At 36.5% G+C, this 16,266-nt stretch overlaps 2 protein-coding genes across 2 annotated transcripts; one reads left to right on the top strand and one right to left on the bottom strand.

Moving 5' to 3' along the window:
• Positions 1 to 860: 860 nt before the first annotated feature.
• Positions 861 to 3,152, top strand: LOC18031622 (DNA-directed RNA polymerases II, IV and V subunit 9A). The gene is made up of 4 exons (XM_006419344.2): positions 861 to 1,080; positions 1,195 to 1,270; positions 1,829 to 1,987; positions 2,804 to 3,152. Exons 1-4 carry the CDS (start codon positions 1,052 to 1,054, stop codon positions 2,882 to 2,884), a joined length of 345 nt encoding a protein of 114 aa, XP_006419407.1. The 5' UTR covers positions 861 to 1,051; the 3' UTR covers positions 2,885 to 3,152.
• A 31-nt stretch (positions 3,153 to 3,183) lies between these two features.
• LOC18031496 (PH-interacting protein) lies at positions 3,184 to 16,010 on the bottom strand. The gene is given in 25 exon segments (XM_024183627.1): positions 3,184 to 3,686; positions 3,817 to 3,875; positions 3,972 to 4,544; positions 4,631 to 6,502; positions 6,582 to 6,979; positions 7,083 to 7,137; positions 7,836 to 7,895; positions 8,008 to 8,104; positions 8,851 to 8,921; positions 9,007 to 9,087; positions 9,765 to 9,835; positions 10,419 to 10,587; positions 10,785 to 10,863; positions 11,013 to 11,090; positions 11,178 to 11,256; positions 11,259 to 11,280; positions 11,495 to 11,610; positions 11,696 to 11,790; positions 12,635 to 12,741; positions 12,838 to 12,915; positions 13,003 to 13,112; positions 13,823 to 14,062; positions 14,353 to 14,507; positions 14,752 to 15,109; positions 15,694 to 16,010. Coding segments are annotated over 24 exon segments (5,241 nt in total). The 5' UTR covers positions 15,102 to 15,109; positions 15,694 to 16,010; the 3' UTR covers positions 3,184 to 3,460.
• Between the last annotated feature and the right edge of the window lie 256 nt (positions 16,011 to 16,266).

The following is a 16,266-nucleotide window of genomic DNA, read 5'->3' as shown; positions in this document are numbered from 1 at the left end:
TTTACGGGAAATTTTTATTTTTCAAAAAAGTTTTAAAAAGTTCGTAAAATTATTTTGGGCCTCCAAATCGACTTTCTGTTTTATCCTATGGTTGGATTCCATCATTATCTATGTGTATTCAAAAAATTAATTCAAAATTTAACATCATTGGCAAAATCTTTTATAAATGCCTAAAACTATGAGCTTTTGGTTCTTTTCCTAAACTGAGCCTAGAAAAAAAATAAAAAATTGGGTATATTTTCAACCAAAATTCGGTAGTTTATTGGTTAATCAACTCCTTTTTTATTCATGTGGGTACGGACATGAGTTTTTCATGTGCATTATGAAAATTGATTTTTTTTTTCAAATATTTAGTAACAAATTCGGCTGATTTTGGTTTAGATATCCAAATTGCATATAGTTGGTTTACATGATTTATTAGGTTCTGATAGAGCTATAATTGTAAATATTTGTAGACTTGTAATGTAATTAAAAAATAATAATAATTGGTCAAATGGACGGTGACATTCTCTTTCTTAGCGAATGGTTCGTATCATATAGAAAAAAAAATGACAACAAATATTTTATAAGTGTGGCGAGAATGATGATCAATAAATTGTGATATCATAATTAAAATAAAGAGTTTGTTATCTTACATAATGGTGTAAGAAACATGATTCTTTCACAGTTTGATGAAAATCCAACGAGTGTGAGAATATAAAGTAATAAAATTATATTATTTTTACAACCGTTGAATTTTCATCAAAGGATTATAAAAGAGTCATATTTCTTACATCATCATCTAAGATAATTAGAGCCTTGAAATAATATATTTTCATGTCTACATAAAAAGTAAAATTGCTTTTTATTCGTCATACCCAATGCCTTTTTTCCATTTTTTTTTAAAAATCCTTAGTGCTGTACTACTGGAAAGATCTAAAAGAGCCCTATATATAAATCAGTTTGCCCGCCAAAGAAACTCGAAACGCTCATTCGCTCACTCGCTCGCTGCCTCTATCTCTCTCTTCCCTTTATTCTGTGTCTTTTTTGTTCTCTCTACTAATTTGCGGAAATGAGTACTATGAAATTTTGCCGCGAATGGTCAGTTTTGCACATACACTTTCTCCTTCATTATTTATTTGTTCTTTTTTCTTGAATGTAAAATAATAATAATAATAATAATTATTATTATTATTTGATATTTGTGAATTTCAGCAACAACATTTTGTACCCAAAAGAAGACAAGGATCAAAAGATCCTCCTTTATGCTTGCCGCAACTGCGATCACCAGGCAACTTCTCTTTTTTATTTGTTCTCTAATTTTCTCTTTTTTTATTTTAATTAGTGTTGAACCCATTAATATTACGAAACCCTAATACTTTTATGTTGCTCTATTTTTATTTAGTTGGTGACTTAGCATAGTGTTTTAAAAAGTTCAATAGGTGGTTGCATGCTTTGGTTTATATTAATGTCAAAAGGATATTTTTTATTGCACGTTCAGAAAGGGGCAATTTAACCCGATATCTGTTGATTGCTGTTGTCTAATATCAATCTTGTTTGGGAAAGCGTTTCCTTCTGTGGGGGGTTTTCAAAGTTTTCTTCTTTCTTTTTCTATTTATTTTTACCTTTTTATTCATTTTGTTAATTTGGTCAAGGGTAGGTGCCAAGTAGTCATTCAGCATTAACTGCACAATTTTAATATAATTTTAGTATATTTCCAAATACTGTATGTTCTTTGATAAATTTAATTATGGGTGGTGCTACAAGTAATCTGCTCATTATTGATAGGAGGGTTTTGCTGGCGTGTTTTTTTTTTCCCTAATTTGTATGGCTTTCCAATTCTTTGCAGGAGGTTGCTGACAATAACTGCGTCTATAGGAATGAGGTACATCACTCTGTCGGTGAGCGCACTCAAGTTTTGCAGGATGTGGCTGCGGATCCAACTCTTCCTCGAACTAAAGCTGTTCGTTGTGTAAAATGCCAGCATGGTGAAGCCGTGTTTTTCCAGGTCAAGTTCCTATTTCATTATGTTTTTTGGTTTATGTTCTTATTTATGGTCGATTTTAAGTTCTTGATGAAGCCATTGTGGTTCATAAGTTTTTCCATTTTCTATTTCTGGTCAGTTAGATTAGTGCTTGGGCTCCAATGTGCTTGTAGTTCTATTTCTTTGACATATTTTTGAAGAAGAGTATGCTTTTGATCACTTGCCAGGTTTTAGTTCTGGAAACAAAGAATGTTCATTATGTGCAAATAGCTATTTGAGCTCTTGATTTGACCCTTGAATGCATAATATAGTGTGCTGCTCTATCTTTTGCTCCCATTTTTATGTGCAAGTTCTGTTACGCTTAGCTGAGGAATGGTTTTTTTCCCTTGAATTATTTTAGAAGGAAACAATTTGTACTTTAGCACTTCTTCCTAGGTCTTGTTTTAATACATTCTAACTACAACGTTGTTAGTTGCCTACCTTTCGATGTTGCTTGATGCTTGGTTTGTTTCTACAGCTGGAATTTGTTCTATTGGAAAAGTGTTTCAAAATCTTTGTATAGTTATATCAATCCATACAAATACTTTTATTGGATCGGTGGGTGCTTTTACCACTGGTTTTTTCTAGCTTGTAGGAAATCAGACACTTTGTACTGTCTTTATAATTTTGAAATAAAGATGGAAAAATCTTATTTCCGTCCTGTTTTCTTCTCCTCAAATAATTGGTATTGCTCAATTTTTATGTTTGTGTAGCCATTCCCCATGGACCTCTGAGTTCAGTGTCAGCATTGACTCAAATCCTTTTTGCTAATACCAAAAATTTTGGGCATAACTCATGCAGGCAACTTCTAGAGGGGAGGAGGGTATGACGCTGTTCTTTGTCTGCTGTAACCCTAACTGCGGCCACCGTTGGAGAGAATAAGGTTTAATTGCTCCCATTCCAGACTTACATTAATGGATGCGTTGTGTAACAGTTAATGAATCCATTTGCTTTAAGATTAGATTTCCATGAACTCTCTCTCCCCCCTCAGTTGTTACCAATGGTTTAATTACCAGTGTTATTTCAGTAACCTCTCCCGCTCCTGTTACTGATGGTTTAATTATTGGTGTCATTTTCACCGCCTTGATGTTCAAAATTATGAACAAAATTTACAACCATATTCCCCTCCGTTTTCCTTAATGAAGCAATCAGCAGAGTAGCCCCATGACGAGACAAATATATTGACAATTTTCATTTTACTTCGTTATCAATGAAGGTTATGATGTTTCGGTGAGATGTCCAGCTGTTCTGTACAACAATAAATTTTCCGGTGGAAAAAATTTTCCACAACCAGCTAATTTCTACCAAAAACTTTATCCCCTCTAAGAAAGAATCCACCTGAGTACTAACCAATTCCCAAAATTGGATTGAAAGAGCCTGAAGAATAAATAAAAGGAAAATATTATCTACAACAGAAACTGGGGAAAATGCCCAGGCGGGGTAAAGGATTGTGTTATATCATTGGCCAATGTCATGAAACTGTGGGGCTTTTAAAGATGATAACGTCCGTGTGACCGAGTCAGAAAGGCGTTTTATTTTCGTTGAAAGGTCAGTGTTCCTCCCAAAGTAAGATTCTGCATTGGAGAGCATAACAGCAATGTCATGCTTCACTGCTTCCAAACCTCTATAATAGTTGTTCTCTAACCTTGACTGGATCACGTCAAGAGATAATGGAACAGGAAACCTGCAAATATTTTTATCAGAACATCATGACCAGAATCTTCTTTAAGAAATGTGATGATATTTTAATTCAGAGTGCATGTATATTCATGCATTATTGTCTATGGACTACAAGAACCATGCATCAACATTACCTGTTCGTAAAGTTGGTCTTCTGTGAGACTTGCTTCAATTTTTGAACTCCATATTGATCCTAAAACGTCCACAGCAAAATTTAGACAAATCTTGACAACACCTTCATCAGATAGAGCCACACACACACACACACACACAAAAACTTGATTGATACCTGGACTCTATTGGCAGACTGCTCTAATTTGGCAAAGGCAGACAACAGCTTATTTCTGTTATCATCGTCAATACGAGGTTGCTCCCACTGAGTATCAGAATCGAAAAGCTCCCAAGGACTGTGTAGATGTGTTTCTGTGGGCTCAGTCTTGTACTGGACGGTATACCTTTCCCAAGGACTGTCTGGAAATTCAGAAGATTTGGGCTTGACAGACAGAACTCGGCCGTCCCACCAACTACCATCTTCATCACTCTCATTTTTCCACCAGACTTTGCACTTATCCCTGCATGTCCAATTTCTCTGAATAGCAGCATCAAACCGAGTTCTTTCAACAAGGAAGTCTGGGAAACCAGTCACTTCAGGCAAAGTAAGTCTGAATGTCATATTGGACACACTGGAAGTAGGGTCTATAAATTTGAGTGTCATTTTGCAACAGCTATCTCCAGACCCTGAAGCAGTGGCATATTCAAGGCTTTCGACTTTACAAAATTCAACTGCTCTTATGTTTCCCTTTACTGTTATCCAAGGGCCCACTTCTCTTGAGCCGCTATAATTTATATACTCTTGATGCCCCTGAAAATTAGATTATGAAGCACAAACTATATAAGTACAGAAACAAGGGAAAAAAACAGTGAGTTTATTATGGATATCCATCTCACCTGTCTTAAATATACAACTTCATCCCCTAACTGGGGAATATAACGGGAACCTTCCTCATGTGTTGACAACATTAACCATGATCCTTTTCTCGATGATTGATGTGTCTTCCGCCTATCTATAGGACTTGAGTCACAGAATAAATAACTGGTTCTTCGGTTTCTTGTGGACCTCAATCCAACTGTCATCTTTGAACTTGATCCCCATTCTTCATGTGGAAGTTGACATCTGCTTGTAGATCTATTATGGCCACTATACATATCTTCTGGTTGATTATGTTGTTCCAACCTCAGATTAGAGCTGACGTTATCTGGGTCACATGTAGTTGTCTTCAGACCCATGGACCGTGTCCTACGAGAACCATCAGTTGCACTTTCATGGAAATTATTGTTGTTAGCATTTAAAGTGCTTTCGCCTACACCACCACCATCACCTTCTGAATTAGTCCTATCCCTATTTGTCTTTGACCTTCTATAGACAACATTAAACATCTTTCTTGAATGTGAATGTGACCCCAAAGGGTCATGCGAAGTAGAAGTGGAATCAATCTGAGCATCCAATCGCTGAGATCCATCAGCCCCACGGTCTGAACTAGTCCTATTTGTTCCATCGGACTCCAGCACTTCTGGAAGTGAATTGGGTTTAATGTCCAAAGAGCTGCTGTGCAATGCATCGCATCCATTGTTTTGATTTTCTACATCAGCATCCCTTAAAATCCTCTTCGATCTAATTCTCAGTTTGGTTGAGACTGGTGTGAGGATCTCTTTCAGTTCAGAAGGCTGGTTAGTCCCATTCTGAAGGTGATTGGGATAAGGAGTTGTGTCCTCATCAGTTGTGTTCACACATTTTGATTCATCATAATAGTTTAACTCGCTGAAGCCTGATTGCTGCTCTTTGCAACTAGCATCACCGCAATATACATCATTGTTCTCACCACTAAGATTTTTCACATTCTTTAAAGGCACTTCATCTGTATTGTCCCCACAGTTTGTTATTTCTTCCCCACAAGATATGTCAATTCCATCTTTTTCAGGTTTTACATGTCTGTTAACTTCACTTTCTTTCTCTTTATCATCATCAAGATGTATGCCGGATCCATTATTTGCATCCAATGGCATCATTTCTCCTATTTTCAAACGTTTTGAAGAGCGAGCTCTGACTCCTCCCCATCTAATTTTTCCATCTTTGTATCCATTGGACAGGTTTAAATAATCTTCAAGCTTGTCAAATTGTTGCCCTCTCCCTCTTCTTTCCATCAGGCCGCAGTTTGCATCAACAGAACTGCAGTTGTTGCCAACATAGCTTACGCGATTACCATTGCCTTCAGTTGCTTCCTGATGAGCCTCAGATGATGTGCCTATTACACTGACAAGCTGGTTACATTTATCTGACATTCTCTCCTGCAGCTCATGCTTATTTGAATCACGAACCGGCAATTTTAGAACCAATCTCCTGATTCCAGCATTCACATGAGATTCAGGGGTATCAAGTTTAGTCACATCCTCTGAATCATCCAAAGAAATTCCTTTCCCCTTTGAATGCTTCCTTTGCTCATTTAACAAAGATCTACCAGATTCCTCACTCTCAATATATGAGTCTTGCAGATCACTTTCACTCTCTGATAATTCACCTTCTGAACCATCCACATCTTCTCCATCTGTAGACGCTCCTGTAATTTTAGAAAAGAACGAGCGGGCATTGCGTGCAGCAGCTCTTTGAGGTCTCAATGACTTGGATGTGGAAGACTTCCTCCTTGAAGATTTTTGTCTATTTCCTGATTTCCTAGTTCGTTTATTTCCGAATGCAGCATTACCCTCAGATTCATCCAAAATCCTCCTTTTAACACGCCTCCCAGACGAAGTCATGATCTCAGCCTGAAAAGCGTATTAAATATTACATCAAGCAAGACCAAATGAGAAAAAAAAATAAACAAAATATGTAGAGAAAACTCACTTCAGCCTTTTGTTTTTTCCTTTTTGATCTACGAAGACCATCCATAGGATTTTCCCCATCCTCACTGTCTTCAGCACTACATTCTGAATCACCAGAGGAAGTGGAACTTAAACTTCCTTTCTCCTCAGTAGAATACTCTTCAGCAACATTGTACTCTGAATCATTATCATCACTTTGCACTTCATTCTCTGGTTCCCAATCCATTACATCAATAAATTCCGGCAGTGGATCAATCATTACATCCAAGTCAGCCAACGGCTGCAATTGGTAACCCTGGTCTAGACTGAAGTCTGGCCCCACTGCAAGTTTTAGTGAAGAAGGACGCCACTCAATACCCAGAGCTCCCAACCGTCTTTGCTGGTACATGGTCTGATAGGGTTCCGGGTATGGAATCATGGCTAGAATTTCCCCACAAAAACAGCGCTTAAGAAACAGAGACTAGAAAAAAATAAATCCTCTAAATATCCTAACCTAATTAGATCATTGCAAGTAGGGATAAACCTGAGTCACAAAGAGGATCCTGCAGATTCCGCCGGTGAGGAGCAAGTTGAGTTTCCTACAAAGTTTCCAATGTTTGAAATCAATAAGTGAATATACAAATATACAAGTAAAAAACTTATAATAAGACCTGAGAGTTATGCCCTAGCAACAGATGAAGCTCTGACCATCTATCAGAGAAAAATGAACAAGTGGATCTTTTAGAATTCACTAGAAATTCTTTGATTCCTTCCAGATCCAAATGCTTATGAGATATAAAGAAAATAATCGTCGAAAGGTGCGTGATATAAAGCCAAAGAGGAATTTTTATATATATGTAGATAGATAGATCTCTTTTCTTTATTTATATATTTTTTAAAAAATTTCCCAACATATAGCTTATAGTCTACTTGCTTGTTTATATCATATACTTAAGACTCTTAGTCAAACAGGCCAAATAGATAACCTTCTTTTGTTGCCTTAAAAAATACCTATATACTTTAGTATAGCAGAAGTAACTAAAAGAAATAAGGAAGATTTATCTTGAGTTACGAAATTTACAGTATTACATTAATCATCTAAATTTCAAATCTCAAACCTTAATTGGAATTTCTCTGGGATAAGCAAAATATTGTTTAACAAGCATGCTATGCTAACAACAATGATACATAGCATTTTCTAACAATAGCAGAGTCATTCACATGCTCATCAATTAAAAAGTAGAGCACATAAAGAGAATGAAAAACAAATTACCCCAAAAAAAAGGGGTCAACCAACCTGATCAAGTACATTTCCATAGGTATCTTGAACAAGGGGACGATAATCACCAAGGAAAAACTGTTCAAAAAGTCCCACAGCATAAGCATCATAAACAGCCACAGGGATCCTATTAATGAGCAAAAAATTCACAAAACATATCCGGTTAACAGTTATCTATGGTATCAATTACCTGATCGTATTTGGCATCCTTTTGAGACTCCCCTTGGCCTGTGTTTAATATATATAATTGACCAACATCGTCTGAAAGTATAATGGAAGCTCCATCCCTATATAACAGCAACAATGATGACTCAATAACTCTATCGCTGCAGGAAAACTACAGGAATATTCCCAAATATTTCAATGTTTTCCAAAAATAATTGCAACGCAATGAGTGACAGCTGAAAATTTCAAAAGCACCTAATCAGGTCCCAGGACATGTGAAAGCATTATCTCGTGGTTTCATTTTTCAGCCAACTCTCTCGCATCCTTAAGGATCAATAAAGCATGAAGCTCAAATGAATACAGTAAACTAACCAAGAGCGCCTCCTGGTAGTATGCTGGCGTAATTAAAGCTAAAAATAAACAGCTTTGCTAGGTGACTAGAGAATACATGAAGCTTAATCGATGAAACCGATGGATGAAACCGAATGTGCTGATTAAATCTATATTATCCTGTCAAAGCAGAGAGTTAGATTTGTTGGAATCGTATCCTTAAATGCTCCAATTCCACCAAGACTTAAGAAGCAAGCCCAATAATGTAACTCCTGCCTAAAATCAGCTAAATACGGAGAATGGACATTTACAAAGTAAGCACCACAGTTCTGATCACTAATGCAAGCAAAGCAAGGTAGATCATGTGATTGACATAGCCCACTAGTGCAAGAAGCACCTTACAACTATGAAATCTCAATTCTCAAGGACAGTGTAAAAACCCAAGTATATAAAAGTACCATGACAATGGAACCATCAAAGAGAAAAATAAAATGAGGAGCATCAATGCAATCGGCATAATGGAGTTTCAATCACTTACGGTGAAAACTTGCCGTCGACCAACCTGAAACGGGAAATTTCATATATCCTGATTGGGATGCCTTCCCAAATCTGAAGAACAAAAAATATAAATTCATCAAGTAAAGTTGACAAAATTGGCAGATCTTCGAAGGACACGAGAAAACTGGATACTCACATCCCACACTATAGTTTTTCCATCATAGCCAGCACTCATAGCTATCCGGGGGTTGAAAGGATGAACATCCAAAACATACGTCTACCAAGATTATAAGTAATATGGTCAGAAGCAGCAAAACATGAGAGTAACTTCATATATCCTCAAACAGACAAGTGATAACTGATATGCGACATTGAGCAACCAAAAGATGGTAAGTGGTAGAAGCAAACAAAACTGATCCAGTCTTAAAGCAGACAACCGGACCTTAAATTGGACAACACGATTTCAGGAGAATCTTTGTGAATCAGATGGTATGCATGTTAGAGCTCTAAAAATAGACATATATTTAGCAGGTGATACAACGAGAGTTTGGCAGGTAAAAAACACAAGAACCATTGCAATATGTTACTCCTCGCATAAAGTTAACAAGGATGATCAAAAAGATTGTTACCAACACAGACGAACAGGAAAGCTTGGAAAAGTAATGCTTGACATACATAATTCAACATCAAGATAAAGTGAATTAAATAAATAAGGCATCTGTCAGTCCGCAACAAAGAACCAACCAAGACAAGAGACACAAGGAACACCTGATGGTATATTGGTAAGACCTTCATCATGGCATCTGAGACAAGAGGTAAAAAGTCCAACTAATGCAGGTGGAAAAAATAGTCCAAGTATGCCATGTTTGATCACAATCATATTGCATTATGTAAATAAGAAGCCCAGAGATTACTAAATGCATTAGAAACACAAGCCCAATTTAGACCACTTACAGATTCAGTATGACCAGTCAAAGAATGTACTAAGCTACCATCTGCAGCATTCCAAACACAGATTCGGCAATCTGCAGTCCAATAAACATATCATCATTATCTGGTCAAAGTTACAAGCTTACGCCCTCAACAAAGTAAAGCAGAGAGCACAATCTTGATTAATCCAACTTCAAAGAATTTTAACAGGGCTCAGCATAGAGAATTAAAAAATGATTCTGGATATTGTCAAATTATACAAGCATCAAATAAACAAAATCAAATCATCGATATATGAATGCAGAACAGAGGGCTTTGAATAAACCTGCAAACCAGGACTTCAAAATATTTTATAGGACAAAAATCTCTAAAAATGAACGGCTGATTAGTACCTTGTAATGATAAATTCATGCCTTAATATCCCACCAATTATGCCAACAATCTTAAAACTGACTGTTACTTTATTACCTCAATCTCAATCCATCTATAAATAAAGTCATTCAGAAGGAGCCAAAAGAGTTGCTCTTACTAATAGATTCTCATTCTGCTGATTATGAGAGGGAATCACAAATGAGGCATTCCACTCACCTATGTATCAAATTAAAATCTTTATTTGTTCTGCCTTTTAATTCTGCAAATAAAATGAATCTCTTCTACTAATTTAGAAGCAAGGAGTACCCATGATAGCAGCAAGAACAAAGCGGTTGTCTAGGCTCCACACAATCATATTTACACCACGAGGAGTTGGAAGAATTCTCTGACGAGGCCCCCCTCGTGGAGGTTGAGGAGGCATAGGAGGAGGAGGAACTTTGAGATGATAAGCTTGCGTCCAGCGGGCAGCTTTTGGCTGAAAGTAATTACAAAAAGGTATCAAGTTTTACTTAAATTAAAAAACCACAATACCCCAAGTTAATTAATCTGAAATTGAACTTCAAAGGATCAATAAGGCTAGAAGCTGACTATTACTGCCTCATGAGAAAGCTTATTTTGTAAAAGTGGAGGGTAGAGAGGGGCAATTGGAAAATGGCTTCACAGATAACTTACATGTGATCTACGTGATCTCGGAATCCAAATAATTGCACTGCCATCGCGAGAACAGGTAACTATGTTGTCATGACAAAACCTGAAAAATGCCCGGACATGTATAAGCATTCAATAGATAACGTCAAAAGTAAATGATAGACAAATATTTTTCTAGTCGATGTAGTACGAAACAAACCAAGGTACCCAAAATTTCCAGCTTTTTCAATAAAGAATAGCACGTACACATACCAGGAATTTTTGAACTTGGGAGTACTGTCTTCCTTTGAGCTGTCAGCCAAAGAAAATCTTGATGCCACAGCACAACCACTGCAAGATAAGGTAGTATCACATTGTAAATTGACACATCAGATCTTACTAGCAATTTTAAACAACATAGAAGAAAAAAAAAACAACCTGAATTGGACATAATTGACATCATTCTCATGCCCAGAGAGCACATCTATCTCATGATTTGGTTGGTCTGAATCATCCTATTTGGTTTACAAGCATTCCAGACCTGCAAATAACCAACCGCTGTTACTAAAGATATTGTAGATTTATGCTGAACTTTTCTGACGACTAATAAAGGGAGTAAATATTGTAAACACCTTCATAATTACTGAGTGAGTGAAGATTATAAAAACCTTCATAATTACCAAGTAGAATGCAAAGCATGAGAATGACAGGCAGATGCAAGCAAGATAACTAGTGAATAACATCATTAAATGTACCCTAGCAAGAGTGTCCGAGCTACCAGTAACAAAGACAGTCCCATTAGCATTAAATGCACAACAGAAAATTTGATGGCTTTGTGGACCAGCACTTGAGGATGGAGCCATGTTCCTCCCTGCAGACATCAATTGAATATATCAGAAGTCCTTTTCATCAATAATTCAGTTAATATCTAAATTGTTTTATGGAAAGCAACGGACCAGCCACTGCATCTGATGGCCTTGGTATGTATATTCGTGGACTAAATTGGGAATATCTAGCATCCCATATCCTACATGTTCCATCATCAGATGACCTGCAGAGGATTAGGAAGCACTAGGAAAATAAGTGAAAAATGGAAAAAGTTATAAGTGCACAACCTGTCATCAGCAAGAAGTATCTCAAAGAGCTGACGAATTTATATAAACAAGGTCCACAATAGGCATGAAATCTCTATACTTCAAATTAAATTTAAATGTCAAACTAGCAGAAAACATACAGATAAGACTTCTTTGTCGCATAATCAACCAGGGCACCAAAACAAAAAGGAAAAAAAAACACACATTTTCATGGGAAATGCAAATTGAAAGATTAAAAAAAAACCACTGTATATGGTATATCCCTTATGGTGTCTGGAAAATTTAAATGCAACAAGAAAATGATTAAAGGCAAAAGCATGTAGAACATAGGGGTGAAAAAAAAAGGATTAATTGTTTAAACAGGTGACCAGAAAGGGATTTGATGTAGCAACCAGAATATTGAACATCAAAAAGGATACATATTGGCAACATAGCAGGGAGAAACAAAAGCACATAATTAACTTATAAAGATTGAAATTCCCTTTAACCCAGTAAAATAAGAATCATCTCTGATCCATGCATACTTAGAAACCCACAGAGCAAGGGAGATTTCATGAACTGAAAGCAACAGCTTTGATCTTTTCCAAAGTAAACTTATACCTCATAATGGATGTTCTCAAACAGATAAGGATATGCAATCAGTAATAGAGCAAAGCAAATAAATTTTTAGACTTAAGACCAAAATAGATGCACAACATATGAATCACTTCAATCAGACAGAAGAGAGCATTTTAGTGAATTAATTAGCAACCTCACAAAATATGGAAAAAAAAACCCCAACGAATCAGGAATTAGCCTTACGATAAAAGCTGGTATACGGAGCCTGGCCTGGGACTAAAAGCAATGGCAGTAACAGCCGCAGTATGACCACGCAGCACTGAGATCGGTAGCCCATCCGGCAAACGCCACTATTATAACAGGAAAGAGTTATCAAAACTGAAATTTTCCAAAGAAAGAAAATAGAGAGAACTGTATTCATATACAATGCAATAAAGGAATCTTACAACACGAATAATACAGTCATTTGAAGCGGATGCCACCAACGCATTGTTGGAACTCACAGCCAAATCCGTAATGTCACCCTTTCCAGCAGAAGGAGATGTGATACAGTGAAGAAAAAAAATCAATTAACAGTATATAAGTTTAATTTATAAAACGTCTAAACTCACTTCATGTCCACGACAGCTGGCCAGGCAATATGCAGTCTCCATAGACCATATTTTTACAAGGCGATCATCTGAACCAGTAATAACATATCTGCCCGAGCGATCAAAAATTGCTGTAAAATATAAATCAAGGCAAGAAAACTTAGATATAAGTCCATGGTATGTTTAAACTAAAATCACGTCAGAAGCTAATGCAAAAAATTAATAGGTGAATAGACACAATAATCTAGTGTCAAATGAATTAAATAGCTAAAGTCATGCAGATGGACTTTAACTTGGAACAAAACTGTTCTTCCCCTTCGAAATCAGAAAACAATGGCTAGCAGCCTCAATAACTGTACAAATATTCAAATACCAATCATAAATTTGATCCAGATCATGTATGCGGATGGGTGGAAATCATGCCATAACGTCTATAATCACAATAAATAATTAACCATAGAGAAAAGACAGCACAAAAAGTTGAGGGGCCACAGTTGCAGGTTTAAACTTGAACCTGAAGGCTACTAACAACTACTGTATTTCTGCAATTTGCTAAGTTAGTCAATAAATTCATAATAATAGGTAATGCAACATGGTCTAGCAATTTCCTATTCCTAAGAAAGCTTTACAAAACTTCTGCATGCAAATATATGACACATATTCTTGATGCCCTCGTTCTGATTATTGAAGAGCCTACATGCAAGCAAAGTTTAAAAAGAGAATAGTACTGTAAAGCAATTTTTAACTTTATAATCTTTTCCAGATTAATAAAGAATAAAGGACTACTAGATTCAAACATATCAATATTCACAGACTACAGATGTAATGAATAAAACCATACCACAATAGACGGCATTCCGGTGGCCCCGTACCCTCTTTATATTTTGCATCTTCTGCACCATGGTTGATGGTTTTGCAATGGCATAACAAGCAGCACGAATAGATGGTGCACGATGATGCCTTGTGAAACCACCCCCAATTTCCCTCAAACCAAGCCCACGAATCTGATCAGCATACATATGGGGCCAACGCATGTGAGCAGGGGGGTGATCAATTTCATTCTGTCCTTTATCCCTATCATCTGAAAAGAAGAACAGATCCAGAGTACATATATAGAGAAATCAGCCCTTGCCAATAGTTCTGTTTCTTAGTCCAATAGAAATGGCATTCAAACCCCGTGAAAAGAAAAGAAAGAATAAAGAACCGAAACTCTAAAATCATCTAATAAATTACATATCAAACAGAGGACAAATAGCTATTTCATCTGCTAAAATTTGAAAAAATTAATATAAAAATGACAATTCTTGACTGTTAAACCTACTGCATGAAAATAAATAAAAAGGGCCCAAAGTCTAAATAAAAGCCACTTACAGCTCAGAAGTGAAAACGATCCCCTTCCCAGAAGCGTAGGAACATCAGCTGCATTAGGGGCATCTCCACCAATCATGGCTCGTGATGGAGAGGAGGTATTTATTATCAACTGCTTTAATAGCTTTACCAAATGATCTTTTTCAATGTGAGGATACCTGAAGAGTACAAATGATGAAACCTAATAAGCCAAACATTGTATGAAAAATCATGTAACATAAAAATGATCCTGTGTTTGCCTCTCTAACAACATAAAAGCTGTTCAAGGAATGGTGAAATAAAGTGTATGAAGGAGACTATTGACCATAACCAAAAATACAATCTTATAATTAAGGCAATATTGATTGAAGTTAATACATACATACACATAAGCTAAAACAAGACAAAAAGCATATCGCATACCTTTCCACCAACTTATTGTAACTTAATGGGAATGACATGCCGTCATCATTTTCATCCCCGCTAGGCAACCCACTCCTTGAATACCAAGCATGATATCTTCGAGGTAGAAGCTGATGTTCAAGAAGTTCGTTCCAAAACTGTCCATAAGTTCTATGACATGGCCCAGTCGAAAGGAAATGCATAATCAAAAAATAAACTTCTCTGAGGTCGACATCCACGTCAAGTTCCGCAGGTTGGCTTGTGTCAGAACCTGCAAGCTGAGCATTCTCATGCACCTTACTAGAAAAATTTAAAGGTTTCATTGTTCCAGAAGGTGCATCAGCAGAAGGAATGTACTTGCGAAGAGCCATATCTGTTCCTGTAAATTTTACAAGCAAAATGAAGAGGGAAAAAGAAAGTAAGAACAATTTACTTTACAATCATTAGTACATAAGCAGTAACACTATGACCTAATGAAGAAGTTAAGAACCTAAAGATTAAGATCTTAAAAACCCTAAATAAAACACAAGTAATTGATAAACAAATGTTAAGTAAATTCACAATGCGTTAACAAACTTGCACAAAATCCTGAACTATCCACATCAAAACTCAACCAATCAATTCACCCTAATCAAATATACAGTCAATTGGTACAACAAATACTAAATTAAAAACCTTTGCAACGAGTCAAATATAAATTAACCAGATGGACAGTCCCAACACATTTGGAATTTTCTTCTACACTTTTGTTGAAACCATGAACTGACAAATTCCATAAATGCCACTCGTCTCTGCAATCAAAACAAGAAACCCTAAATTCACATTCCATGCACTTGCTACTACCACAAACTAATCAAATATACATAAAATTGAACCAAATTAACACAATTTAGGATCCAATATGCAGAAGCCCTAGAAAAATACATAAAATAAACAATTTAACATTATGAATTAAATAATTACCAGCTATAGAGTTGATTTAAATGCAAAACGCTGCGTTTCAGCGAGTATTACAAAGTTTTGGTCATTATTATTATTATTCACACTTCGGTTTCGCGAGGTAATGGAGATCGAGACGATGGTGAATGAAATTGGAGAGTGCGAAACACCCACCGGAAAAGGAATTTTAGATTATAAAAGGGAGCTCTGAGCGTCTCTGTTGAGGCTTTTGTGTTTGTTTGTTATTGTAAGAAGAGAAGAAACAGAGAGACTGAAGAAGAAAAAAGAATAAAAAGAAGCAGAAACGAAGTTGAACGAAGCCGTTTTATATATATCTTTGCGACGCACCCTCTTCGTCGAAAGATGCTCTAAAAGGGAGGAAAAAAATAAAAATAAATAAATAAATGGAAAAATTGGATTATCCGGTGGCTGTGTTTCACGCGCTACTATGACGCGTGGTAAATTCGAGCTTTCGAGCCCGTGAGCCTGCTCGTTATTCTAGGCCTATGGTATGGTACGTTGGCAGTACTTGAATTCGAAATCGAAGTAACCATGCTTTGGAACGGGATATGGGCCCACATTGGGCCGACTACGGAC

The sequence above is a fragment of the Citrus clementina genome, unplaced genomic scaffold, assembly GCF_000493195.1.
Source record: "Citrus clementina cultivar Clemenules unplaced genomic scaffold, Citrus_clementina_v1.0 scaffold_9, whole genome shotgun sequence".
NCBI classification, from domain to species: Eukaryota; Viridiplantae; Streptophyta; class Magnoliopsida; order Sapindales; family Rutaceae; genus Citrus; species Citrus x clementina.
This window is presented reverse-complemented; position numbering and strand designations above follow the sequence as displayed.

What these genes read in the sequence shown, in the direction of transcription:
- LOC18031622 (XM_006419344.2), top strand. Translation starts at nt 1,052, where the DNA reads ATGAGTACTATGAAATTTTGCCGCGAATG. An exon ending in GCCGCAACTGCGATCACCAG is followed by an intron (nt 1,271 to 1,828) that starts GCAACTTCTCTT and finishes AATTCTTTGCAG; the next exon opens with GAGGTTGCTGACAATAACTG. An exon ending in GTGAAGCCGTGTTTTTCCAG is followed by an intron (nt 1,988 to 2,803) that starts GTCAAGTTCCTA and finishes TAACTCATGCAG; the next exon opens with GCAACTTCTAGAGGGGAGGA.